The sequence below is a fragment of the Lagopus leucura genome, unplaced genomic scaffold, assembly GCF_019238085.1.
Source record: "Lagopus leucura isolate 7727_CA_CO unplaced genomic scaffold, USGS_WTPT01 Super-Scaffold_100016, whole genome shotgun sequence".
NCBI classification, from domain to species: Eukaryota; Metazoa; Chordata; class Aves; order Galliformes; family Phasianidae; genus Lagopus; species Lagopus leucura.
Genome location: NW_024962270.1, coordinates 14,248,988 through 14,275,501, shown reverse-complemented (window position 1 = coordinate 14,275,501; position 26,514 = coordinate 14,248,988). Strand labels below are relative to the sequence as shown.

General features: G+C 41.5%; 1 protein-coding gene and 1 long non-coding RNA gene across 4 annotated transcripts; one reads left to right on the top strand and one right to left on the bottom strand.

Moving 5' to 3' along the window:
• Positions 1–7,446, top strand: LOC122182811. Of its 3 annotated transcripts, XR_006180007.1 has the most exons (6): positions 1–124; positions 1,244–1,355; positions 1,816–2,263; positions 4,113–4,354; positions 5,540–5,684; positions 6,656–7,446. It is a non-coding gene; the product is annotated as an uncharacterized LOC122182811 (long non-coding RNA). The 3 variants fall into 3 exon arrangements; XR_006180006.1 differs by lacking the exon at positions 1,816–2,263; XR_006180008.1 differs by lacking the exons at positions 1,816–2,263; positions 6,656–7,446 and adding an exon at positions 6,402–6,485.
• On the bottom strand, positions 2,365–26,045 carry CUL4B (cullin 4B). The gene is made up of 21 exons (XM_042876394.1): positions 25,982–26,045; positions 24,730–25,239; positions 21,973–22,088; positions 18,390–18,493; positions 16,917–16,986; positions 16,366–16,439; positions 15,228–15,390; positions 15,041–15,130; positions 14,688–14,770; positions 13,705–13,772; positions 12,556–12,674; positions 11,829–12,021; positions 10,761–10,865; positions 10,401–10,511; positions 9,579–9,664; positions 8,652–8,759; positions 8,389–8,502; positions 7,677–7,782; positions 7,430–7,602; positions 6,756–6,908; positions 2,365–5,970 (listed from the first exon to the last, which is right to left on the bottom strand). The coding sequence occupies exons 1-21, from the start codon at positions 25,992–25,994 to the stop codon at positions 5,875–5,877; spliced, it is 2,655 nt and encodes an 884-aa protein (XP_042732328.1). The 5' UTR covers positions 25,995–26,045; the 3' UTR covers positions 2,365–5,874.
• Positions 26,046–26,514: the final 469 nt, after the last annotated feature.

Below are 26,514 nucleotides of genomic sequence, written 5' to 3'. Positions count from 1 at the left end.
AGGTGAAGGGATCAGAGCCCAGGCTGCAGCAGGCGGCTGCAGAATTTCCTGCAAGAGCCCATTGAGATCTCACACTGAGACACAGCTGGAAAAACACGTTCCCAGCCTGCAGGCAGAAGCAAAGGTAGGGAGGCGGCGCTGGGCCACGGGCGTGTTATACAAGCATGCTCACGATGCCATTTTAACTATTTGCTGGCTGGGATATTCTGCCTGTAAGCAGACTGCTGTAAGCAAGCAGCATGGATCAGCAGGTCCCCGGTCATCCCACTGCCAGCAGCCCTGTGAGTTGTGAGCGATGCAGATGATGGTTTGGGTTATCCGGTGATGTTCAGGAGCAGCCCAGCTGCTGTGGGACACGATGTGTGTTGCAGAGATGGACAGTCAGGCAGCTGGGCTAACAAGCAGCAGCAGATGAGACTTGTGCATTCTGTGAGTTATGCCAAATTGCCTGAGTTAGATTGTTCCACAGGGAAAAAAGGACAACTGTTTTTCAGTGGGTGGGCTGACAACTCAGTGCATTCTGTAGGCTTGTAGCAGCATGGCAGAAAAATATCAGTAATCAGAAATTTGTATTTTTAGCTACATACAGGCTGACTTCTTGGGGATAAATGTCAGCTTTGGAGCAGCAATTGCTTTGTGAAGGTGCTCAGCTCCGTATACCGGGCACCTCCTGCTTCTGCTCTTATGAAAGTAACTTACTGACAGTAACTTGTTTAGAGAAACTTTGGCAGGAAGCTTCATGCTTGAGCAGAAAGCTGCATCTAAAAGCACAGGGGTGGAAGGGAAATTGCATGATATAGCCATTATCTTATTAGGATGTTCTACTGCAGGGCTGCAGTGCTCCCCAGCACACCAGCACGACCCCTCTGCAGGCAGCCCCCAGTCACATGCCGCATCCAGCCCTTAGCCAGTGCCTCTCTCTGCCTTGTCCTGAGCAGAACTTGTGTAGGCTACAGCAGCTATCCTGCTTGGGTTGGTCTGCCATGTGCTATTGATGATCCCATGGAGCTGGGACCTCAGGAATAAGAAGCAAGGAAGAAGAGGCAGTGCAGCACAAGCCCATGCTCCCGGAACAGGCTGGCTGCAGCCTACAGGCAGGCCTGGCCCTGCTCCACATGGGCTGTGTTGTCTGATGAAGCAGAACTGCTAGACTCGTGGTTTTGAAAGGACAGCTTTTCATGGTAAAAGATTACTTAACTGTTTTTACACTGAAATACTTCATGGCATTTCTCTTTTCCTCCAGCTCTAAAACAGAGGAGCTTCAAGCTGACAAACAGCCCCGATTTAAGGAGTTAAGCTGAAGAGCTCTCATCACTGAAAGCACATCTGCTGCATGCCAGCTACTTTCTCTAAGTGTAAGAGGGCTTTAGTTATGGCGCTGCCATTCACTACTTGACTGTAGAAAGACAGCTTTAAAAGTTTCTGCTTTTGTGGGTATCTTAATGCCTGTGGGAGACAAGCAGCAGCAGGACAAGTTCCAGTAGATACTTGAAAGCCAATCTTCTATCAGGCATCAGTTACTTAAACAGGAAAAATAACTGCTCCCCTGCAGGTAGACCCATTGCTCCTTTCCCCAGTTCTTTCCATGTTTGCATTATTGCCCTCTGCACAGAATTCATCTCCCTTACATCCAGAGCAGAAAAAAAGAAAAAAACAGAAGATCTTAAATCGATTACTTGATTGGCACCAGTTTCCCTTGAAATCAAGAGATTACTTTATGAAATGCAATACACCTTACAGTAACAGAAATCAGGAGTATTTTCTCCAACTATTCACTCAGTAGGATTAAAAAAATAATAATACAAAATTCTGCAGGGTTATGGAAAACACAGAAAGTCAGAAACGTTCTCTTGAAGTAGGAACTGTTAGCGGAAAGTATCCCACGCTCCTGCCTCCAGGCTGCAGCAAACAGAACACCCGAGCAGCACCAGCAGAAGCCGCCTGCTGTGCCCCCTGTGAAGCACTGCCCACCCGGGGAACGTTTCAGGATCTCCCTGCATAGAATCACAGAATCGCTCAGGTTGGAAAAGACCTGAAAGATCACTGAGTCCAACCCAGGCTGAGCGCACTGCCGCAGCGCAGCGTCTTTGGCACAGCTGGCGGGAGGAATCGCCGCTTCCTCTCCTGCAGTTCCCTGTGCTTTCAAACCCTTTCTCTGGAAGCAAAGAATAGAAATAATTCAGGAATGGAAGCTGCTTACAAAACTGAAGGGATTTTAATGACTGAATGCAAAAGGAACTACTGGGATTCAGGCAGCAAACAGGTAATTTGCTAGCGGAGCAGAAGGTGAAGATTTTAAAGAAGCCACAAACATGAGAAGCCCAACATACAGCAGTTTGAGGAAAAAGGCATTTTACACCAGAGTTTATCAACACAAAACTGTTTAATATTTATTAAATGACACAAAATACCTAGATAACAGACTCACTCTCTGAAAGGACATGTATTTACATTATTTACCAACTTTAAGAAAGACTCTCTGTACCCATATCAGACTTGTTATGAAACATTAAAAAGGTTTTGCTGCTTTTTGCATCAACGGATGCAATGGTGACACATGCCCTGTTTGCAAGTCTGCATAAACTCTCACTTTTTGATGCAGTGAAAAAGCACAATTCTATATTCCTGTAGCCGAGTGAAGAGGCTGCTGAGAATAACAGGGTTAGTTGTTTTCTTCTTCCCACTCCAGACGTACTCTGAAGAATTGTTATACAAAAAGTATATTACATTTTTGAATGCTGCTGTACTCTTACAATTTTAGTGTAACTTTCCAAAGAAAATATTCTTCCTACTGTATGAAATCACTAAAAACAACCCAACAAAGTGGTATTTGGACATGTATTTAGATGCACTGTTTAAAGAAAAAAAAAAAAAAAAAGAAAGCATTAGGGCAAATGATATGCTTAGGAAAAAATCAACCAGCTGACTGATAAGAAAAGAGCAGAGACCAAAATAGGAAGCACAGCTAAAGCAACTTAATTTGCTAGGGTTTTTTTTGTTTTTTTTTTTTTTTCCTTTTTATTAACTATTTACTTTGGCACCTTTGTGTAAACTATAGAACAAAACAATGTTTACAACACATTTGCAATTACAGCATTTAAACAAAATGGTCACTTTTTAAACCAGCCAAGACAAAAAAATATTCCATTTACGGGTATAAAGATTAAAAAACTTAAAATATATATTTCTAAGAATAAACTGCAATTTCTTATGAACAAGGTGCTATAAACTGCATGCAAGAGTCAAGATTAAAAATGTGTGGCCAAACAGACGAGCTGTGTTATAGCCAAATGAGCAGTGGTCCAAGCCCACTCGTTTTTTCATCCAGAGATGCATATGGCTCAATAGGCAGGCACGTGATCCCAGCAAGAGGTTGCAGAGTTGTACAGCCAGTCAGTAAACGTTGGCTGCAGCTTTGTCATGAATGAGGAACAAGCGAGACCTCAGCAGAAGAGATGAGCAAGTGCTCAGGGAAAAGCCATGAAGAATGAGAAGCCTTCTGCCCTCCCTCCTGCTCCTCCACTCAGCCCAGTCAGCGTTCTCAGTGCTGCTGTTGGGTTGCTTTAACTGCACTGCTGCTCGGGGTGCCTCAGATCACTGAAGTCTTATGAGAGCTGAGGACGTTTTTAAAGTAATAATTTCTGCGTTTAAGTGACTGAAGCGGATGGGATAAGAATTGAATAGGCCTTGCACCTGTCTGCTCAGTCTGACTGATTGCAGCAAGCTTACCTGATGAGGGAGGATTTCACCAGAATAGGTATTTCTGATGTGCAATGGTGTTTGATTGATTTGCTACAACCAAGTGAAGGGAACCAGTTTGACAGCAATTTTTAAAGTCTTCTGTCTCCCAAAGAGTTTATGTTTCTTCTCCAAAACACCATTTTAAAAGGAATCTTTTATTGGCTAAAAATACAAAACACATACAAGAAAAAGGAACGTTGAATGGAAAACACAGAAGGGTTGTTCTTTTGTTTGTTTGTTTGTTTGGTGCGGGGGAGGAGAGCATTTTCTCCCCAGAGGATTGCCATTTGAAATAAGACTTGGCTCTGTTCGCAGAGCAATCTTTGAGTTCTTTACCAAATAATTCTATTAATGTTTTTTTTTTTTTACAGAGGCAATTGTGGCCCTGGATGCCTACCAGTAGTTATGCTGTAACAGTGTCAAAGGTTAAGGCAGATTTTCTGCAGATCACGTAAAGAACTGTATTACAGTTACTAGAGGGTGACTGTAAGTAATTCAGTAGGAGAAAAAAAACCACCTGCTCCATCTGTCAACTGAGGACTGCGTACAAAAGAAGCCTGAGAAAACACACAGCTGAAGAAAACACAGAATTAAACCATGGACCAAAAAAGCAGTAAGGATGGGACACGTCAGATACAACACACGCACACCCTCTCTCACATGTAGGCCCCTGAAAGTGGGATCACAGTGATAAAAGTTAGAGATCACAGAGCGCTAAGTTACACTGTCACTGAAAAGAAAGTAACATCTTGCTTACAGGAAATGTCTGCTATTCCCCAGGACTGTTAGTGCCTGAACAAAGATGAGGTTTTTCATTGTGCTCTGCAACACAGCTGATTGTAGGTCTAAAGCTTGGCTGTAAGGAAGAACTGTTACGTAGAGGAGTTACCTTTTCTGTTGACATTTTTCACCCCACGTATTCCTGTCGTACTGCTATAGCAATAAAAAACACAACCTGTTGAAAAAAAGCTCTACATTCAAGTGACTTATTCTCTCGTGTCTTATCCAGATGTAAAGAATGCTCTCTGGTCACCTAAGACGACGTTTTAGATGCCTTACAGCAATACTTAACTATCTTTCTGTATGAGAGGTAGGCTTCTGGGTTTCTCGGAGGCCTGCCACATCTAGGGCTGAGTTCTTAAAGCTTTAAGTTAAAGCAATCCACAGCAGGGCAGTCTCCTATGTGCCCTGTCTAAACCTTGAGGTTTGTTCAAGTTCAGAATGTTGCAAAACAAAACAAGTATTAAAATTAATTTGTAGCTTTTGTTCTTATAGCTTTACCACAAGAACAGTGTGGCTTTTCATAAATACCTTTAAATAGATTCTCTTTTGTAGAGTATTGCTGCCAAGAGGTGAAGGCCTCCTACCCATGTCCAGTAAGAACTGTCACTTTTGTTTCCATTATGGCTGTTTTATGTTAAAATTCCCAAAGGTGAACACTAAAGTCTTACAGGCAAGCCATACAAATACAAATCTGAACTTGTTTCGTTGTAGCAGTTATTTAAGAATGATATTTGTATACATATGTCCACGCTACAAACTTGTATAAATCATTTTATATTGGTACCATTTTGTCTCAACTGCAACCAAGAACAGATTCCACTAGATCAGCAATAAGCGTAGCTCGGCTTATTCCCCATCTCCCCTCCCCTTGAGAAAAACCCTCGTGTGGGTATCATCCAAACCAATGGTATGTTGCTAACTGAAATACATTCTGTACAGTAAATTAAAAGTTTGCATGCAGTTTAAGCATTTTAAAGGCTATTTTCTTATATTAACCTTCTGTTTCCATTTAAAGGTGTGAAAGACATCTGTCATATCAAGGGACTCTCCTCTTCAGACCCAGAGTCAAATGGAATTACGAAGACCAGATACTTTCTTGCAGCTTCCTGCACATCTTACTAAATAACATGCAAAGAGTTCAACAGCATTCTTCTTAAAATGTAAATAGTACTCTTTAAATGGGCATGTTAACCACTGAAAGAAGTCCACTCTACTATTCTCCTCCATTACACTGCTTTCATTCAGTCATCGGTAGTATAAAAAGTCAATTAACGGGATTAACAGGCTAGTTTATCCACTGGCAATTGCGTATGACACCGAGTGTGCAGTAAAACAAAGGCCAACATATGTTTATGCAATATAGTTGTACTGATTTGGGTTTTCTTTATCTCTTTCCATGTAGTCTCTGTCAATTAAGGATTCTATTCTCTTCTTAAGGTCAGCAGGCTGTAAATTAAAGCAGACATCAGCATTATTATTTTGTAGTCAGTGCTTCTCAATTCTACCTAAGCCAAACACCCATACTGTTTGAGATGACTGATGAAACATCTCCCAACACAAAGCTGCTGAAGTTTGCAATGTGCAATTAAAGAGAAAGCTACAGGATTAGCTAGGATGCACCACATAGCTGAGCTCAGATGTTATCAGAGACTCATAGAATCTACGTTATCTAAGTTTTATGTCACTGTCTTCTGGAAAATCAGTTTGCACTCATACACAGTAAGCTATTCTTTCCCACATTGCATCTGTGGGCCACTTTAACTTTGAGACACCAGCATGTAATTTCCATTCCATAGTTTTTTTTATATAACACAATCTGTCTGGAAAAAAACACTGTACATTTAGTGGCTACTGATTAATAATATGATGTTTGCCAGATTAAGCCAAGGATCAAAATGATTCCTGCGTGTCTGAACCGGTTGTCCCGATTCTCTCAAGACTGCACTGCCACAACACTTGAGAAACAGAACATCAACATGCAAACAGCTTGGCTTCACCATCATACTAACAAACTCCCAGTTCTCAAAACCTTTACCATGTTGTACTAATTTAGAGGTAACATTCACATGAACTAATGAAACTGGCACCTAAAAAAACCCTGAAATAACCTATTTTTTGCTCCTCCTATCAGGAAAGAAGAAACACGTTTCGGATAGAAGCACCGTTTAACTGAGGACAGGTGAAAGGACAAAGAGAACAAATTTTAAAGACGAAAGGAATCAGTACTGCACCTTTACTGGGAATTTAAGCTGGTTGTAGACCTCTGACACAAGCAAGTTATGACTCAGTGTTTTTCGCATCTTCATAATTCGCACGATGGCCGCATCGATCTGGTACTGCCGGTCCTGGAACACCCTCTCTGTAGTGCTTGCCTGCTCCTCTACCTGATGGATCCATTTAGGAAGAGTTTTAAAGAGAACACAACTGTTGAATACATTCTTCTTCATATCTAAGACGAGTCTTATTGTGAGACTCTAAGATGTCTACTGTGAAGTACTGGACATAAATCCTACAAAATATGCAAGTCCACTGTCGTAAGAACTCGTGCTGGGAGTAAAATCTTTGCACTGATTTTACCTTAGCTGGAGAATTCACAGTGGATCTGTTCACAAATCAGGAAAGCTCTAGGGAACGATTGAGGTGAACAGAGCATTCACTACTTGGAACCTCTGCTGATCAACTTTAGATTGATCAACTTTAGATTTCTAAGTTAGCACAGAAGCTCGTGTTTAAACGTCCACTGTTAAGTTTGTGCTATCATCCAAAATATACGTGCATCCTTCACACAGATACCATTATGGACATTACAACTGAGAGGAATAAAGCTTATAAATGGGCAAGCAACAAGACACTTAGCCCAAGAATGAAATACCTACATTATTAGGAAAAACAACAAGAAATATACCGTTTCTTTCATCTGAATTTGGTTGATTTTTATCCTGAACAGCTTATGTCTGAAATCATCATTGCATGTGAACTTATCACCATCTTCCACGTCTTTTCCTTTGGGGCTCTTAGTCAGTACTCTAGCTTTGCCACAAGCCAGAGATTGAAGTGTCCTTCTCAGCTCTCCATCCTCTAAAGCAGAAACAAGTTGGTTAGTATTTTCACTCAAGAACACACTCGAAGCAGTCAGTGTTTTTAGTACCAACCTATCCCAGTGGCTTGCTTTATCTCCTCTAGACTGAACTCCTCTCCTTCATTAAACATGAGCAGCACTAGTGTCTGGAACAAGGAGACCTGAAGCTCTTTTTTGCCCTATCACAAAGGAAATAACAGACATCATTAGGCTGTTTTAGGGGGATCAACTCATTCCTCTACGGCAATTATTTCTCTTATAGGATGCAGTTGCCTCATTCATTTTAGAATATGAAAGAATAAAAGTTATTGATCTCCTCGTGTTTACTGTGAAATGCAGAGCAAGACAGAGGTCAGATTAGACTAGCACACCCACTGAAAATTTGCTAATGTATGCAACTTCAGACAAATTCAAATCCAAAGTGTGCTTAAAATTACAATCTGAAAGACCTTTAATCCAAAATGTAAGACAAGTATTAGTTCAAAAACACAGTTGCAATTACTAGCTTGGATAATACTTGTTTCATCATTATCATTATGAAAAATAAAACTGAGTAAACATTCCCAGCTCTCAAGGGAAATCTTCCTGAGATATATTCACACCCACAGAGATGATAAAGGGAAATAGTTGGAAGCTCTCTAAAAACTGCTATGTTCTTCCAAAACTTGTTTTTAATGAAAAGGCTTCTTTGCCATCGGAGAACAAAAACATCTCTAGACATTCCTAAGGTACACCCATATTTGGATCTGGCAAAGCCAGGAAAATAAGAAAAACAAGAGACTCACCTCTTTAAATTCTGCTTTCAGCACACAGTGTCCTAGAGTTGACTGCCACTGAAGCTTCCTACCACTGTGTTTTCCTAAGTAAAAGGTTTTGAAAATCTCCTGCAGTTTTACCATCTAAAAAATAGGAAAAAAAAAAAAAAAAGCCGTGATACCAAACAATTTCTACTTTAAAAGCTCTGCAATCAAGTAAGACAAGTTGCAGATGAAGCCAAGGTGCACTTCTGTTAGGTTGCTACTTGGCATAGTGGGTGCATGTTCATTACCTCTGGGGGCAGGTGGACCTCCATAGGCACGTAGGTTGGCCAGTAACCCATAGTCAAGATATTCACTGTTAGTTCAATATTGCCAGGTACATTCTGATTTTGCATATACTGCAGAAAGAAACACGTTGAGAGAAAACAGTATTGGTGACACGTGTTTTCAGCAGGACTGAAAAGCTAGCCAGAGAGCATAAGGAGAGCACAGAAGGCAATAACCCTGTGGTATCTTTGCTGCATAAAATGCAGGTTATGTAGAGGAAAAGTAGAATATAAAAAAGCACTTTTCTGATATTCTAAAGGTGCTTTACAGGAAGATAATAACAAGAGTGCTTTAGGAAGCTGATGTGAAGATGCACCTACTTATATGTGAATTGAGGAAACTAAGTTGACCTTTGCTTATAATCAAAACAGTACAGAACTGCCCTAAGTAATGGCTAAAAGGATTGGCCTGGAGGCATTGTTACCTGCTTAAATGACTGAACTTATGAGGCAGTCCCATCAGCATACAGTGCTATTAACTAGCACTAAAATGTTTTTAATTTTACAGTTCTTCTTCTATTACATTTCTTTTCCCTGTTCTTTTTTTCCCCTTTTTAAAACTACTTCTTCCAATTCATTTCCTGCTTTGTTGATCAAGAGAACCACCAACAAATTCAGCAACGTTTTCAAAAAGTACAGAAACAAATTAAGAAATCCACTCCCACTGAGTTTCAGTAGGCACTGCTTTCCCTGCCAGATATTTGGGCACTCCCTTAGAAAGCAATCACTTATAGGTAAGTAATATAGGAATAATCCAAAAGGAGTTTAACTCAAATTACAATAGAAATGTTTACAATTAAAGACATTCTGTATCTCTTACTAGACTTTCTGAGAACACCTCACTCAAAAAACAAGTAAATGAAGGAGCCATGGCAGGCTTCTCAGCAGTACCTGTTTAAATTGTATCATTATGTCTTTTGAAAGCTCCATATCTTTAAACATTCCTTCAAGTTTGCTCGTGAAAGCAGCTCCACATTCTATATTTGAAAAAAAAAAAAAAACAAAAAAAAACCAAGAGAAATCCATTCATAAAAAGAACTTTTATCAAATACTGCAGAGCAGCTACTCTACGTATAAGAATGTATACTGAGGCAGGATGACCTATTTCATCAAGTGTTCTTAAATAAAGATCTGGATATCATTAAGATAATAACAAACAACAGGGGGGGATGTTTCAGTTACTTAGTTACTTTGCAACCAGACTTTTTTCCCCACATGGAAAACAGACCATTCCCCCTCCAACTGCACTGGCAATTTGTCACTCAGGCTTTTATTCCAGCCTTCATGAGCTTCCTGCCAAACTCTCCCAATGGTGGAACAACTCTCCGAGTTGTAAAAGTCCTGCTGCTACCCCCCACAGACTCCATTCTAAAGCAATGAAGACCAGAGTACAGAACTGCCAGCCCACAGCTTCATCTTACTGAGCTCACATGGAGGAAATAACCAGAGGCCATCCTCAAGCTTGAACACATCACTGATAAGCTCTGCATGGAATCTCAACTCTTAACACACAGGCCAAAATACAGAACGAGCTTCAAACTGTTGGGTTTTGGCTATTACTGTCACAGTTACAAAATTTAAAGCAAATGATTCTCCTCAAAAAACACCAAAAGATCTTTGCTGCCATATAGAGGGAAATCTAAACAGTATTTCTGAGTAGTCCCATTAGAGTGACTATTTTCAAATATGGCTGAAAGAACCATAGGTATTTACCATGTTTGAGTTTGGAAAGCATAGATTTTTCAGCATCTACTGAAGCACTCTTCCCAACTAATAGTCTCTTTGCTAGATCTTTTTTATAGAAGGCCTCAAACACATCTTTTCCTGTAAGAGATGAGATTTGACAGTGATCACAAAACATTGGAAGCTTTTATATAAACATTTTTTTACTATTAAGGGGCTTTAATGCTCAATAAAACCAACGAGGACCTTGATGTTGACATTTCAATAGGTTTGGAGACAGATCTCATAACGGGAATTTTAACTCATTAAACAGCAGTACACTGAAAAATGCAGAAAGACTGCAAAAGTGAATCCAGTGTACCTTTACGTTGCTGATTAAAGAACACTTACCATATATGAATCTAAATATGATCATAATTTTATCCAGCATTTTTTCAAGTTCTTCATCAGTAGCTTCTTTGTTGCCTGCCCGAAGCTTTGAATCTACATATTTAGCTAAAAGAACATTAAAGAATAAGTTTAGCACACGCCCAGCATCACAATGAAGCAGTACCTTAATGTTTTTCTGCTTTTATATCTAATATCATTAAATCTTTTGGAAATTAAAGGATCTTGAGGTTGCTTTAATCACAGCTAGTTACAAATCTCTTTTCAGATAAGCAGTTGTTGCATCTTAACTTTAGTACAGTTAAATAAAATTTTGGTGTATGTGTGAAATTCTGGTCTGTATTACAATCTTGGTGCACAAAGCCAACACTGCTGTAAGTTAACATGGCTGCATTAGTAAAGATCATGATAAAGAAAAGAAATATGTAAACTAGTATTTCAATGTACTGCCTATGCCACCCAATTTCTCTAACAGATTGCAGTCTAGCTTCCAATTGTTGGTAAGCAGGTGAAAAAGAAGGGCAGAAAGCATCATGCCACAAGCCTGGGAGCACAACAGGCAGCAAAGCCAGTGTTAGGCACCATCCAGGCAAACCATTAAGGTATTTCCAGTTGCAGAGAGCTAGACACATAACAGAAAGATGTAAGCAGCCTGCTTTGTAAGCTGCAGAGGCTCTGTTACCAAGGAGATGAGTACAGTGCAATGCCACTTCTCTCCACTTTTATAAAAACATGAAGACAAATACCTACATGGAGCCCCAACTGCCCTGTGCACGTGGTAACTGCACAGTTATGTAAGGTTCTGAAAGTCAAAAATACTGGTATTCTCAAAACTGGAAGCCAGTCAATTGCTGGGATGCCTAAGTGCTAAGAGCTTTCACTTTTTTAACCGTAACCTCTGCAAGAATCCACCAGCATAACAAAGCACAAGAGATCCCACAGTCTGAGGATGCATTGTGTTAAGGCACAGCACAACAATTCCATCACATCACATCTCCTTAAGCTGCACTGGCAACTCTCTCCCATCGCTCCCACCAAATTCTCACATGGGAAGAGATAGAAACAAAGTACCTATGAGTTCAGCTGGCTTATTTGGTCTTTTGTTAATGAATGTTTCAAAGGCTTCTTTCATGGCGTTTACAAACTTCTCATTCTTGAGAAAGCAAACATCAATAATATGGTCAACCTTGTCTTTAAAATCAAGCAGTTCTTGGACCATGGTTTTGTCTTTTTCTGGATTAATTACTATGGTGCTACCAAATGCCTGCAAAATAAAACATTTTTCAATTAGCCTGAATAATGAATGTAAATGACAACATTCCTAAAGCCTAAGTTATCTCTGTAATACTTTGGTTTTGATATTCAAGTTAAGTTGCACTACCACAACAGAAGAAACAGCATTATAAATGAATTGCTACATAATCATTCTCAGAACTTGTATGTCGACTCAAAACCAGATTAACAAATACAGAACTTTTTTCTGACAGTAAATTTTAAGAGGGTGATGAGAGAAGTGTTTTGTCAGTATCAAAAAGCACGTGGCAAAACATAGTTGTCTTCCACAATCAGCTGTAAACAAAATAACTCCTAATTTGTTCACAATTTGGCAATTAAACAGTTGATGTTTTCTTCAAGGTGACTCGAACAGTTACCGTTCTTTACCCAGTAGAATTTGAAAGGCCATACATTAAATGGTGATCAGCAAGTGCTGTTAATTCTCACAGATGCAACAGTTTCCAGAGATCACTGACGTATCTGTGTATAAATTCCATCAACACCAGAGTTCTACAAACAATACCTTGATGTACTCAATCCAGTGTTGCAAGAGAACTTGCACTCCACCTCTCACCCGACTGAATAACTGATACAGAAGGGACAGGTCTTGAATTCGGTTTTCATCCAGAAGGTGGTTTAAACCTGCAAGTAAGAGAATTTTAGCAGCAGCTACAAACCTACAGTAATTCAAAGAGAGCACAGCTTATAACTGCAGTAAGGGCAGTTCAGTGCTGGTATTTCTTATCAGTTTTTTTCCCTCCCCCTCCCTGGTTTGGAAAGCTATCCAGCTAACAGAAAGAGTAAAATGCAGAATGGCCACTTGAGCTGATTCTGAGGCTAATTCACACATCACACCACTTTTGCCTGCTTTGCTATTCCCTTAAAATTTGTGGACTTCATGCTCTACTGATCAGTAGGAAAGGTTTCTTGGCAATTCCAGCTGAAAAAATAAATTTCACAGGTGGTTGAAGGCAAGAAGCTTCAAGAAATAATTTCACCTTCCACTTTAAAGTTTTTGGCAAAAGGCTCTAAGAAAAGTAGCTGGGTAAATACTAAACACTTGATATTCCTCTGAACAAAGAATCTACCCCAGATGTGCAAAAAGATGCTCACACACCTCTGTCATCCAGAATCTGACAAGCAAGAACCGGATCACTTCATTGCTCAACTTTCGATGAGCCCACATTTATCTCCAGACCATCTCTCAGAGTAACAAAGGATCATTCTGATTCCACAGATACTGTTGCAGAGCTGTGGCAATGTTCTTTGCAGCTCAAGTTTATTATTTTTTTTAAAGTTGAATTTTATGAGTAGCAAGTAATCAGTATTTCTCTTGTCTGGTAAAACCATAATTCAAACCCTGCTCCCTTACCTCTGAGTGTCCAAAATGACACTTAACACATTGAACTGAAGAGAACCCCAATTTAGTTTTCATTTTACTTTGCTGTGTATCTGAAAACCACCACTGTGGCCCTGACAAGAACAATGCTTGCCTACTTGCAAAATGGTCAGTGCTATTTCATGAACTGAGCTGCAAAGGGCATTACAGAATGTCAGCTTGAGCCCTGCCCCAGCATTTGAACCTGTCACTTTTTTTTTTAATTTCCCCCAGTATAAGAACTGAAAGCCCCAAGCAATAATTAGAAACATTTCTATAAAGAGGAAAGATTACCTTTCTGGAGAATGGCTGTTAAATGTTCACCTAGAAGTTGCTTTTCTACAGTAGCAATTAGTGGCTTCCTATAGAAGAAAATGTTTAGAATTACACATTTATCCTTTTTCCTTCTCAGTAAATGTTTTTTTTCCCTCCATTTGTTGACTGAGGAATTAACTCTCACATTAAGCAAGCAGTGACCTCTAAGCAGCTGGACCAAGACTCCATCAGTGAAGAAGCTGAGCAAGAAGTCTATGAAAGAATACACCTTTTCCTGCTTTGTGGGAGATTTGCCTTGGGAGCAGGAAATAAGGACATCTCCCGAGCCAAGAGGTATTCAAACAAAATAAGGAGGTGGCCACTGATAACGGCGTGGAAGAAGTAACAGCTTAAGGAAGTAAGAAATCAAAGTTTAGGCTTGTAGCAGCAAAGCACCCTCCTCACTGGAATGCTCTGCACCTGCTTTTTAAGAAGTTGCTAACACTTGCTCATAGTTTTATGACAGTGGTGAGCACAGCAACCACAGCTTTATGTTAGAAGGACGTTCCTCATGCCCTACAGTCATGACTTCCACTTAGTTTATATTCAGGGGCAGGATTTCCTCACAAAGACTGAAGGGTGCCATTAGTCAATATCTCACACTCCGTAACAAACATGCAAATATTCTTGTGTAAGCATCAAAAGTTTCTTACTTGAGAATTCTCTCAAATAAATTGGCCCTATCTTTTTCAGGTAAGATAAAAGCTGATTATTTGCATGTCAGGAAGATGCTCAGACCAGGAGTGGCAGCCTCTGTTCCTCCAAGCAGACACCCAACAACGTTTAAGTCACAATTAATAGCAGCTTAGAAAAAAAGAGTATCAGATGTGTCAACCAAGGCAGTGATTCATCATAACCGAGAAATTTTGGGGAACAAGAAGCATTTGATAGTCAGTCAGTGACTGGAACAAGCTGATGGCCCTCAAGAGAAGAGCCAGACCAAGCAAAGAGATTGCACTTACTGCGTGCTCTGATCCAAGTAAGTGATTATCCTGTCTGCTTCTTCTTCCAAGCGCTTGTTGACATGGTGAAGATACTCTGGAACCTGGAAATGCCAGCATAGTTTTGTATATTTTAAAAATCAAGAGAGGAAAAAAAATCAGTAATATTGGCTGACAGCAGCAACAGATCCAGTTGGAAGGGGCAATCATCAGCACTCTGAAGGCAACTCCAAGTGCATTTGCTTTTCAGGCTATGATAAACATGCAAGGCACAATATGGCCCAACACACTACGTAATGCAGCAGAACAGTTCCTCCCCTTGAAAAGCACTCAATTAGTAGGTATAATAAAATACCATTAAGCATTCAAAATACCTCACGTTCCTGCATCAGCCTCTGTCCTTCTGCTGCATACAGACGGTTAGTTTCTTCCAAGAATCTGTGCTCAAAAGAATCTTGATAAATCTAGAGAAACAACACAACGAGCCACGGTAAAGCTTACTAAGCACTAAATAAGAGTAAGATATTTACTGATTTACAGTTAGCACAAAAGTTTACTCACCTGCAAGTCAGAAAGCATGCTCAGAAGGCTTCGCAGTAAGCTCCTATCAATAGCCTCACCATTTCTTTCTCTCTCAATCAGCAGAAGAATGCCATCAATTGTTTTGTTCTGAACCTTCTGATCACTGATTATATGAGTCCTGAACAATTCTAGCCCCATATCCCTAAAAAGATAATAAAAACTATTTAATAAATTAAGAATCACCTCTGAATAATTCATTAATAAAACAAGACCTAGATCTAACAGGGAGCCCAATAGCTTTCTCCAAATTCCTCATTCCTCTGCCCCCAAATCACTTAAGGTGGATAAACACATGCATACTAAAATAAATAATGACAACACACCAGCAGTAAATGACAGATTTTTGAAGACCAATGCACACATTTTTCCTAAATAATCACTGAACTTTTACAGCATTTTCTTTTTTACTTGGCAGATGACAAAACTATTTGAACAGCAGCTTCTACAAGGAAAGGAGAATATCATCCTCACTTCCATTCATGAGCTGTTGGGCAATATCCCTTTTTGTCCATCACTTGCTAATCTTTATTTCTCTTCAGCAGCCCTTAGAAAAACTCAGTGATTTGAAAGACAAGGAATGATCACAGCTTTAGGCATCTCAGTTCAAAAGCTCCATGAATTAGGAAATGTGATTCTGGACACTTGTAGAAAATTCAGGCCCTTCATCCATCATTCTTTTATTCTGTGGCAAAGTAATTCACATAGTTTAGCTCCCAGTCAAGAGCCAAACACAGTATGCTGATGGCATTGAAGAGCATTTGCTTAATTATTACAACAAGAGAGGGAGAATAACTTGCTCTTACTTCAGGTAACTTTCCCCCTTCAAAAACATTCAATGACTACCACACGTGTAAAAAGCAATACCCAAACAAGCCAAACCCTAGCACTTTGTTTGCTGAACATGAATACATGCTTTATATTGCACAAACTGGATGCTGATATCTACTTAGCTGAGACTTTCTATCAGTTATTCTAGAAGAATCTGCAATTCACCATAAGGACATTAAAATGAAGAAGGTGTGTCCTCACCATCCAGTTTCAGGTCAGTGGAAAGTACTTTGCCAGACAAGTGGTAACTTAAATAACCCCCTCATGATGTTATTCTCTGTGCCCTTACCAAATAGATGGCAGCATCGAATTCTGAAGTACGTAAGTTCGGTCCAAGAACAAAAAAATACTTCTAATCATAATCTGGTATGAGAAGAAACAAAAGAAAACAACCCACAATTATTCCACTCTCGAAACTGAGGAGCAAAACAAATGATGCTCAGTGGCAACAACAAAGAAAATCCCCAAGTGAGGTTTCAGGCAGTTTGTTCAGAGCGCGCTGCCAATCCCAGAGGGCCATTCAATGTGACACTCAGCATTCTTCTCCTGAAAAGAATAGCTTCTTTCATAATAGGTACAAGCAGAAAACAGCCTGCATGGAAATAACTGTTCCGAGTTGCACTGGCCACCCCCTGCTCCAGTGTCACCATATCAAGAAATACACTACTGTATTTTCAAGGCTCTATTCCCAATGTACTAGATACAACGTATTTCACAAAGAAGCCTTATCAAAATGTAAGATAATGTCTCAGAAGCACAGCGTGTTGGTAAGGGAACAGAATTAAGTAAAGCATCAGCTGGACTAGAAAACTGCTTTTCTTCCCAAAGAGAAAAACTTACCATTTGTCTGCAGTGATCTTGCCAACATTTGTCTATTTTCTTTAGAAAAAGAACACTATCCAAGGAATCCGTGCAGAAATCATTAAGAAAATTATGATTAATAGGTTGCATTAGCATTGAGCTTAACTTAAAACAAAAAACACATAACAGCACAACAGACTCTCCTATTACCAAGTAGAAGCACCTAATTTCTTTCAAATTGTTTAATTTTAATGAAGGCCGTGTTATAAACAAACTGCTTTCAATAACGACAAACCCAAACAGTTCCAACTTCTTCTTTGTTTTTAAACCTAAATACTTCTGAATGTTTTGTCCAACGCCCCAGCTTGGAGAAGACGTGCAGAGAACACTGAAAACCCACACACTTGAAACTCCAATAATCCACAACATACACCAGTTGCTCCAAAAGTAATGCCTCTTCTTTATTTCCATAGAAACAACCAGAAGGAGCACAGTAACACCAGCTGATAGAGCATGATAGAGGAAAGTCACAGCTACAAAACAGTGTTTCAATAATCACCACCACTGGCTCTGCACCTGCACCAGCCATGAACAAGAGCCTGCACATAACCACCTGCACCAGGTGACCTCTGTCACTGCTGCTGAAATGCACCACCCAGCCCTCGCTGTGCTCACATCCACTGTCTGGTCTCCATCAGTGTTCAGCAAGTGTCAGTGCATGTCAGTGGGTGCCTTTTTTCCCTGCATGAAGGGATTCAGTCCCAGCCTTTCGCTCCGTTCGCACTCCCATGTCAGATGCCATTCTGTCAGTGCCCCTCTGCTGCCATCTGTCACACAGCCACACAATGTAATGGGACCTGGTGGGAAGGTCCAGCCTCTACTGCTGTACCATCACCACCATAAAATAGGAGGCATTACTTTTAGAGCAGCCCCACTACATATAGGCACTGTAACTTCAGCTCATACCAATAGGAAACATCAGGAGATAAAAATTTGTCCTCGAAATTCTACCTGTACTCAGCCTGCAGCATAATTCGGGTACCAACCCAGACCCACTTAACAGGATCTCATTCTGATGCAACTCCAGACTTCTCCAGATGAAGCTTTCTGGCCCCCTGAAGCAGTACCACCCCAGACCAGTAGCACCTTTCAAACAAGACAGGAACTAGCTGCTCCAACTTTCCTTTTTACCTGAACAAGGCAATCTGAGCACGTGACACAACAAACAGTCTTTGAAGTCTTACTCCAGAGTCTAATTTGAACTTGTACAAAATGTCAAAACATTTCCTAAGTACCAATGAAACTTTCTCAACGAGTTTGCAGGTGGTCACAGATATACAGGAACCAGAATTGGTCTTTGTGAGGTCCTACAAAAACACAAATAGACCCAACTATGCAAAAACCAGGAATTCAGCTCACCATAGCTCAGTGTCATGAACTACTTAGAGAAATCCATCACTACATACTGGCAGGTAAAAACATTTTGGCTTGTCAACAGCTAAAAAAGGATATTCTCTGAACTGGTGAATTTGTGCTTTAATGTGGTCTTCACAGATTTGTCTCAATTGTTTGTACAAGTTTGCTGAAATCTTGTAGGAGCAGAGATTTTCAACAGCCTGCAATAAAGAGAAAGCGACAGTAAGAAGTCTGTCTGTGTTCTCACATGTGGTTTTACAAGGAAAAAAATAAAAGACATGGGATTATGCTGCTTCTCACTCCAAGTCCATCATCTTCTGATTGTAGCACTTAACATCTGCATGCCAAACACCAGAGATAAGTGACTGCAATGGTAAGAGACAAAGGAGAGCTGTGCCCTGAGCAGCTCAGAACATAAGTGCTTATTAATTTCAGTGTACAGAGCATGCCTGTTCCATTACACTGAAGCCCCCTCAAATATTTGCTCACACAAACTGTTAAACAGCTAACAGCCACTGTTACAAGCACTGCTTTGGTTATTGCTGTGCAACTGGTAATCACTGCTGGGGTACACAGCACTTCTTGATGTAGACAGCACAAGTGAATCAGTAAATATGGGCTCTGTGACACAGCAAAGCTGGAACAAAATAAAACCCAGCCAACACGGCCAACAGGAAAATCAAACTTGCATAAGCTCATCAGAAAGAAACAGGTACAGCAAGAGTAAGCATGGCATTAAAGCTGAGCCAGCATCTTCTGAGCATCAATGTACGGAAATGTGAGCCAGGTGTGGGACATCTGAATTAGGATTAGTAGAAAAGCCAGAAATTGTCAGAATACACAGACCTTAGTATCTGCAAACAGCAATAAATTCATCTCTGACTTAACACATAAGGAATCCCAAACAAATACAACAACACAACAGAACACATTCTAGACTACAGCTCAGAGTAGGTTGTGAAGGATAAGCAACTCTGTTGTGCTGTACCACCTGTAGGGCTCAACATTAATTCCCACAACCTGCTGCTGCTTATTTGCTGCTTTGATTTCAGAAGAAAAAGATGATTGAAAACCCCAAGTTTAAAGAGACTTGATTCAAGTTCCACTAAGCAGACGACTACTTCTCCAGCTTACTTTGGAGAAGTCAACAGAGAGCAAGAAAGATGGATGCTTCTGACTTGCTGGTTGCCTGCACAGCCCCCCAGCCTCACTTCTAACCAGCACTCCAACCCCAGCAGCGATTCTGCTGTACTTGAGCAGCAGGTGAGAGCTCCTGCTCAGCTCAGCCACTTCAGCTGAACATCCTCCTAACTGCTGCCTATCACTTAAATAGCACCAAGTGCTATTTAATCACACTGCCAAAATCCTTCGAGAGCTTGGCCTTTTTGCTGCACACAGAAAAACACACCTATGAGCAGATATGAGCACCTGCTTGTTTTTATACAGTGCTCATATAAAGCTGTGCTTCTCCATTTGTGCATCAGAAATCCCAAAACATCAAACACAAGGCTTGTGCTGGAACACCAAATACAAACCTTCTGCATTTTCGTTGGCAACAACCATGAAAATATTTTTATTTGTGAATTCTGCCCAACTTACTGGCATTATTACGAGGATTTTTAAGGGGACAAACTTCCTCAGCACACAAACAAAAGTTTTAGCAGATTTGCTTTATGAAGCACAACACTGCTACAACACTACTGCCAATTTTATTGCTAGAGTTACAAGACATTATTCTATACAAGGAATCCCTGATAACTTTAGTAGCTGTAATTCATCAAGTGGTTTTACTCTGAATTACCAAAATAAAACCTTTCATCAAGACATCAGTGTCTTACAGATGGTCAAAACATCTGAATCCATGAATTTAAGGTGAATTCTAGTCTTTTAATTAAAGCATCCAAACGAGGGTTTGTGGTAGGAAAAGCAGGAACAAAACAAGCACTGCTTTGATGAAGGAACCTCAGAACTTCCCAGAAGTAGTGTGATTAGTTTAGAGGGAAAAAAAAAAAAAGAAATTATAGATATGGCACCAAAGATCTTATAGATACGGTACCAAAGATCTAGATGTTTACTTCCTGGTATTAACAAAAGGCTTGTTCCCATAAAGCAGCAGTCAATTCCACAGAACTTCAGCTACTCACAGCTGTGTTCTCTCCCCTCTTGGTTGGGGAACAAAGTAAGTGCAAAACTAACAGCCCACAACCAAATAAACCCTCAGTGTTTGCTTGGTGAAGTTTTCCATCACAGACAAGAATGAAACTAAACAACTCAACTCCACTAAAAAAAAAAAAGGCATCCTATTTTGAGGTGTGCAGCAACAACTTCTGCAGGCTTCTGCAATTTCCTCTATGCTTGGATAATGGTGTCTGCCAAGGCACGTTTGGAATCAGATCCATTTACCAAACAGTTGCTCAGAAATGACATCAGTAAGCACTAAAAACACTGGTGATTCCTAATCATTTTAAATCACAACACTTTTAGATCTATAAAAAGAACAGGAAAAAGTCATACCTGACTGCACACTATTTTCTTGAAAGGTATCTACATTATTATGATGTTAAAACAGATTTAAAAGAAAAATCTTACCCTTTTCTGTGAGCAGAAGTCATGAAAAGCTAAGGCTGTGGCAAAACCAGCAGGAACTTGAGTGGCAACATCACAACAGATACAAAGTTGTAATAACAACCTCGCATCTTTAAGCCACTTTGAACACACTGCAGTACTTGACTGGCAGTTATTTGCTCTGCTCTTCAGCCCAGAGCAAGTTATTTTAAACACGAGCCAATGCAGCCTGTACTTTGTTATTAGTTTCACCAGTGAGCATTATAAAAGTGTAATAACCTTAAAAATGCACCAGACCAAGGAACTTGGCCTGGGAGGATCCAAGTTTCATGAGGAGCACAACTTATTTTTCCCTCAATCTGATCCCAAACCTTGTGCAAACTGCATTTCTGTCCCAAGCTTTTCACAGAAACCAGGCAAATCTAACACAGTGCTTATCAGAAAGGGGAGGGAATGAGGAAGAACAAACTCAAAACCAGGTGAACAGAACGACATCTACAGAAACCAACAAGGTAATAAAAGCTTTCAAAGTAATTAGAGTGCTTCCCTATAACAAGCTTCAGCAGTAATGCCACTAAAACTCTAAGTTCAGAGCAGGTGAGGAGGAAGAAAAGTCTCCTTATCCCATCCACCAAAAAAGAAGTTGAGTTTATAAATAAAAGGTTATGAGATGCAGTTTAAGACCAATCACTTCCTCGAAAGTTTAGGGCAAAACAATCAGAGCTGTTGCTGAAACAAACAAAAGTGAGCTCTCAGTTGTTGGACATAATGCTGAATGACAAGCAATTACAAACTGAACCATGACAGTATTATATTTACTTTTAAAAAGGCAAACAAAAAATGTTGGTTTTCAAATGAATTCCTTCTGAGCCTCAATTGGAGCTATAAGAAATCTTTTCCTTACCTAAACACCACCAATTGAGCACTTCCATATTTCTCCTTTAGCAGCTAACACACCACAAGACCCAAATGCAGCTACTTGCCTTATTTATCAACAAAACATCACGTTCTTGCCATTACTGTAAGAGCAAACAACAACAGGAAAAGACACCAAAAAAAACCCGAAACCATCAAGAAAATCCCTCATCTCAACACTTCTACTTGAAGCACTCACCTGATAGAGCTCCTCTAAGTTGTACTTAATGGAAGTACTGTTCTGGATTGCTTCTACGGCTTCTTTCAGTTTTTGCCAGGTTTCATCTGTGTAGTTTTCAGGCAATTTGGGTTTATCTTGAAAAGAAATTATTTTATAGAGTTTGAGAAAGCATTTAATAAGAGTCAAATATTTTACCTTTTAGCAAAAGCACAAATCTAACCCAGAGAAGAGAAAGTAGAAGTTGATGTTCTAGCTTATAATTCACATGTGAAAAGAAAGCAATAAGGCAAAAGCAGCTTCTTGCATTTGAAATGGCAACACACTATAAATCCAGCATTACTCTTCACATACACATGACAACACCAGCAGCCCTAACAGCCTGTGACTGTATTGAAAAATACAAATGAAAACCAATCCAAATAACACGGGGGGCACTAAAACCCAGGAAGGTTGTTCTGTATCTTTATTACGCTCCTTCCTGGCACCAGAACGGTGCAGGTAACAGGGAAAAAAACAACAACAGAACAACAAAAGCTGAAAATGATGGATTAAGGGATAAGGAGTTGTGTACAGCATACTTTTAACTAAATACATGAATTCAACTCTGCATTAACTTGGAAAGAAACTCTCAAGAAACGTGCATAGAAATAGTTGGTGTAATACAGGCTTTACGGTCACAAGGAAAATCTCTGGATTTTGAACTAATCTATTTATGTCTCTCTTGGGTTTGGCCAGAGGATATTTGTACAGTTAAGGCCTCTTTTAATGCTCATACAGCTCAAGCGTTTGCAGATTTTCCAGAGAGGCCCTGCTATGCAGAGCCCACAACAGGACCAGAGCAATTACCACAGGATGAAGAAGATTACCCGTGGCACATGCTCAGAAAACCAGACTATTTTAAAATTACAAGTTCTCAAGCTTGCTCAAGTGACCCCTTTTGTTGGGTCACAGAAGTTCCCAAATGCAGATGAGAAAAGGAGAAAAATTAGGAAGTCAGATGCATATCAATGTCACCAACAAGCGAAGCTGACTGCATTCAAACACACTTCTGCAAACTTAAAGTAAAAAACAAACAAACAACCAAACACCTCAAAACTCTCTGATTTCTCTTGGGGATTAAAAAAAAAATGCTACTTCTGTTTACTTTTCCCCCCCATACACTTCCCTACAGTACTGGCAATATCCCAACACTGACTGTACAACACAGGGACAACTCACTAAACGGGGACTTGTTCATTTTCACCAGCCTGTAATGAATAAGACGTACAGGAGTAAACACCAAGCTTCTGAATCTTAGGAAGTTGTAAAGGATGTGTATTGCTATCACAGACAAAAGCACGCTATGATTGTTAGTCATCTTGGCACGTGAGCATAAATAAAAACCAGAGATGCAGATTCTCAAGACGTTCTTTTTAAGGAAGCGACTCCAAGAGCAATTCATAAGCAATGATGATTGCAGCTCCACGCCATCCACGACATGTATTAAGTGTGAAAAGTTGCCTTCTCTTAAAACTAAGGGAGTACACACAGCAGTGGCATTTATTTCTCATCATCATGTAACCACGTATTGTTTTAAAACAACCAAATGAACAGATGGTGACATGGCAGCATGGAAACGGACCAGGAACATTCTTGAGAGTTCGGTGGTCCTTAAAGCAAGGAGTCACACTGGAACATTGCAGTGGTTCAGGTAATCCAGGTTGTCACTTTTTGTGCTATCTCTATAGAACATTTGTATCGACTGCACCTTTAGAAGTAAGTTTTAATCTCTGTCAGATCTTTAAGCCCTCTCTTCTCCTATCCAAACACGCAAAGAAAAACAGAAACACTCAGGAAAGCAAGTTTTCGGATTACTGTAAAAGAGAATGGGCTAACAAGAAAATCTCACAATCTTCAGATATTTTAAGGGTAAAAACTACAGAATTTTAGCTAGGCTCTCTGCCTTCACCTAGTTCAGTATTGTTCATTAGAATATCATGCAGCATTCACATCAGAAAGCTTCATTTCTCTGCGTGAGTTGGTCTCAAGTAACAACACTGGAAAATCTCCATCATGTTGGTTGAGAAATTACAAAATAATGTGAATTTGAAAAGAAAAAAGGAAGAATGCATTAAAGTAAAAAAGATGTTAAAAAATTAAACAATTAGTATGGCAGTGATCATACTGCAAGAAAAATAACCTGCAGAAGTCTGAACTACCTAATTTGAAGTCAAGTAGGGGAAGCAGAAAGGAAATCCACCTTAATAGCTGGATAATCACATTAGTTTCAACATTTAAAACTAAGCACAAGCAGATTAACCTACAAACAGACAAAATACACACAGGCAAGACATGTAGATCCAAGTCTATTTTTTTTTAAAGCGTATTTTGCAAAGACTTACCATAAACAAGGCTAAAACATGCAGTACACCCTGAGTCAGGATTACTGGAAAAGTGTTTTCAAACTTTAGAAGTTTGATCAAAGGTGATTTACACACTTAGGCAGTAAAACATTTCCTTCGACATACTAGACAGGGCCTTCTCCTCAACAGAGTGAACACGGTCAGAACAATAAGCCCAGGCAGGGAAGTCTGGCTCAGGATGTGCACGTGATCGGGCAGGGATGCATCATCAACATAACCCCCCCCTTTACATAAGTCTAGGAACGTTTACCACAGAAAAGCATTTCCTGTAAAACCTGGAGCTATTTGAAAGCCAACCGGTTTTCACGTTGAAAACAAAACACAAAGTTGAGCGTCAGCTCCGCAGAGATTGTGAGGAATTACGGGCTGTTACCTTTAAAGTTCTTGATCACTAATTTCTTAGCGGAGCCAGGTTTACTGTTGGCGAAACTGGACACAGTAGAGGAGGCAGCTTTGGTCAGGCCATTGGCGTGGTGCCCTACGGCCACTGAAGAAATTAAAAGGCTTTTATTTTTGAGCTGCTGTTGGTGCTGCTGTTGAGAAGAGGCAGCGGGAGAGGACGAGGAAGAAGACTCTTCAGCCATCTTCACATCGAGTCCGATAAAATCCAAGGAGTCCTCAAAGCGCAGCTTCTTCTGGAGGTGATGGTTGGAGGAGGCAACCCCTGAGGAGGAGCACGAAGAGGCGGCGATGACCAAAGAAGACGAGGAGGAGTTGTTTTTGGAAGGAGATGAGGAGCAGGAGGAAATGGAGTCGAATTCCTCTCTTTCGGAGTTGCTGTTATTTAACTTTCTCTTCTTGCAGGAGGAGCTGCTGCCGCTACTACCATCAGTGGCAGGCCTGACCTCCTGAGCTGCAGCGGAGGGGTTGGGGGAAGAGAAACCTGTGGGAAACATGAACACACAGAAATGAGCAGGCTGAGGGGCACCAAATCCTGGCGGTACGACAAAGAGGAGAGAGGTTCCGCGTCGGCCTCCGGCGTCTCTCAGCGGAGTCCTTTAACTGCTCTCTCCGTATCGACAGAGTCCCTCGGAATTCCCCCTCCTTCGCCTTCTTATTCCTCGGAGGAACCACCGGCTCTCCTCTCTTCCCCGTCTCTTTGCGACTTTCTTTCTCCTCGCGGCTCTCCTCCGTCTCCACTCCTCCCTCAGGGCAGCGCCTCCGCCCCCACCTCTCGCCACCCGCGGGCTCTCCTCAGCGCCGTTCACCGGCCGCGGCGGCTCCCCGCGGCCCCGCCGCCACCTCTGCTCCTCCGAACGGCAGCTGGAGGGCCGAGCACGGCCCCGGCGCCCCGGCTTCGGCGCGGCCCTCAGCGCGGCCCCTGCCGCCCGCTCCCCGCGCGGCTCCCGCCCGCCCCTCTCCGCTGCCGGGGCGCTGCCGGGGCGGCCGGGCCCGGGGCTTGTTATTGTCAGTGCGGGCGGGGAGGGAACCTAAAGATGGCGGCGCATCCGCTCGCTGTGCATGCCGGGGCGCGGCCGCCAGACGGGCCCCGCTTCGGCCCCGGCGGCGCGACCCTGCCCGCGAGGCCCTTCCTCCCAACCGCCCCTCCTGTCGATCCCGCGCTCGGCCCCGCCGCTGCCTCCGCCGCCTCTCCCCGGCCGCCGTCTCGCTGCCCTCTGACCTACCGGAAGTGATCATGGTTGCCGGCCGCTGTAACGGCCGCCCGCCGGACCCCCTCGCGCGCCGGCGCAGGGCGTGGCGTACGGAGAGTGGGCGTGGCCAACGGCCCTCGGTGCGCTCCGCAGCGGCGCGATCGCTGCTGACGTCCGGTCCGCGCGCGGGGTTGTGCGCATGCGCGGGGCGGGGCGGGCGCTGCGGCTGCGCTCACGGCTGCGCTCACGGCTGCACTCACGGCTGCATCCGTCCGATCTGGCGAGGAGCTTCGTCGGCGTGCAGAGGAAGGACCCGCCGGGTGGGAGCGGGTGGCGACCGGTCGGGGCCGTGCTGTGCCGTGCCGGGATTGCCGCTGTGGCTTTGCTTTTTTTCTCAATGAAACTCGGGGAAAGGTGTCTAAGTGTTTGTCGATTATGTGCGTCAGTATTGTATCATGTTTTGTCCTTTCCTGTTTTTTTTTCTTTAATACTGTGTGTGTTCTGACTGTATTTCACTTGAATAAATTATGCTATTTGTGATTTTACTTTCCATGGTTGCTGTCGTT

Excerpts from the sequence above, each read along its gene's own strand:
- CUL4B (XM_042876394.1), bottom strand. Across the intron at positions 12,675-13,704 it reads AACAGCCATTCTCCAGAAAG|GTTTAAACCACCTTCTGGAT; the intron begins GTAATCTTTCCT and ends TCTTACTTGCAG. Across the intron at positions 5,971-6,755 it reads AGCTTAAATTCCCAGTAAAG|CCTGCTGACCTTAAGAAGAG; the intron begins GTGCAGTACTGA and ends TTTAATTTACAG.